Source organism: Glossina fuscipes, unplaced genomic scaffold (genome assembly GCF_014805625.2).
Source record: "Glossina fuscipes isolate IAEA_lab_2018 unplaced genomic scaffold, Yale_Gfus_2 1, whole genome shotgun sequence".
Lineage (NCBI taxonomy): Eukaryota > Metazoa > Arthropoda > Insecta > Diptera > Glossinidae > Glossina > Glossina fuscipes.
In genome coordinates this window covers 43,845,214-43,846,699 of record NW_023998415.1, presented here as the reverse complement: position 1 = coordinate 43,846,699, position 1,486 = coordinate 43,845,214, and the positions used below count along the sequence as shown (strand labels likewise).

The 1,486-nt window shown below is 31.8% G+C and overlaps 1 protein-coding gene across 1 annotated transcript in view; it reads left to right on the top strand.

The window, feature by feature from the left end:
• The first annotated feature begins 803 nt into the window (after window positions 1–803).
• The window catches only part of LOC119645118 (band 7 protein AGAP004871-like), an 18,452-nt gene continuing 17,769 nt past the window's right edge, over window positions 804–1,486 (top strand). The window contains exons 1-2 of the mRNA XM_038045046.1: window positions 804–918; window positions 1,102–1,195. Of these exons, the coding sequence (XP_037900974.1) occupies window positions 862–918; window positions 1,102–1,195 (151 nt within the window). The 5' untranslated portion in view covers window positions 804–861. The remainder of the gene's footprint in view (window positions 919–1,101; window positions 1,196–1,486) is intronic.

Below are 1,486 nucleotides of genomic sequence, written 5' to 3'. Positions count from 1 at the left end.
CGATTGTATTTTTCGGTTCTTTCCTTTTTCTTCCTCTTCCATTGTATCTCTCTCTCTCTCTCTATCTCTATCTCTCTTTCTCTCTCTCTTTTTATCTTTCTCTTTCTCTGTCACTACCTCACGCTATCGCTTTCACACACACTCTACCAATCTATCTTTCACTCTCAGTTTATCTTATTGTCTCACGTTATGTCAGTGTGCCGGATTCCGGTTTTTTTTTTGTATCTTTGATTAAGTAAAAGTTGTTTAAATTTTGTGATATGTTGTACGAATAAACAATGTCGTCGTCATCGTCGTTGTCGTCATGCTTGCTTATTGTGTGCAAGGTGTTGACGTACGTTAACTAAAGAGTTTATGTGTTTTTTTTTTCACTTTTTTTTTTTTTTTTGAGTGTTATATGTTCGTGTAAGTGTTACAATTTTTATGTCTAAGCATCTGTACAAGTTGTGATGATTTGTTTATATTGTAAATTTCATAATGACCCCCCTGAGTATGTCTGCTAATATTAGTGTACTGATGATTATATATGCGAATGAATGGTTGTGAATATGTAAGCGCAAGCACTCACTCACACCTGAGTGAAAGTTTTATATATATATATATATATATATAAAAGAAGCTAATAATTGTTGCTTCTTTGTGTACATTTATTTATACGATTGTGGTGACGCTGATGATGTTGATGACGATGCTATGGTTTGTTAACATCATTCTTTTTTCCTTCCTTTGCTGTTTTTTTTTTCCGTTTTCTTTTCTTTTCCCTCTTATTTCGCTTCTAATTTATATTCAACAGGTGTTTTACCGGATTAGATAACATACAAACAAAATGCTATAAATTATTTCACCTATTAACGCAACAGCATGTTGGAAGAATTTATTGATAAATTACCAAATATTGACAGTGACAAAACATTTGAGGTTCGTATGAAGTTCTACTGAGACAATGATACATACATATCTTAATTATGTATAATTAACTGTATATACATATATATATATATATTTTAAAGAAGTTATAACTGCATAAGAAAATCCGCACAAAAGGAATATATGCAAGTTCTGTACTGTATTGTTGTTGTATTTCTTATTTCAATTTTCAAGGATTTTTCACCAATGGAGAAAATGATTGTTTCAACTAGTCTCGGCAGCATTGCTTTGCGCCGTGATGATGAATATCGCAACCGTATTATGAGAAGTAAGTCTATTCAGCCTTTACTTTTTCTCCCTTTAACATCTTTCATCTTTTCATATATGTATATATACAAGTATATATGTATGAATGTATATGAATTTGTGCTGACAATGAGGTCATGTTAAATTTATGACTTAATACACGCAAACACGTACGTATACATAAGCACACAAACTCTCTTTCTTTCTCTGTCTTTCGTTTCGTCTGTTCATTTTAAATGAAGAATCAAATGGTTAATGCTCTTATTAAAAGTTCTTGTGTGTTTGTATGTGAATTATTCTCTCACCCCCCCCC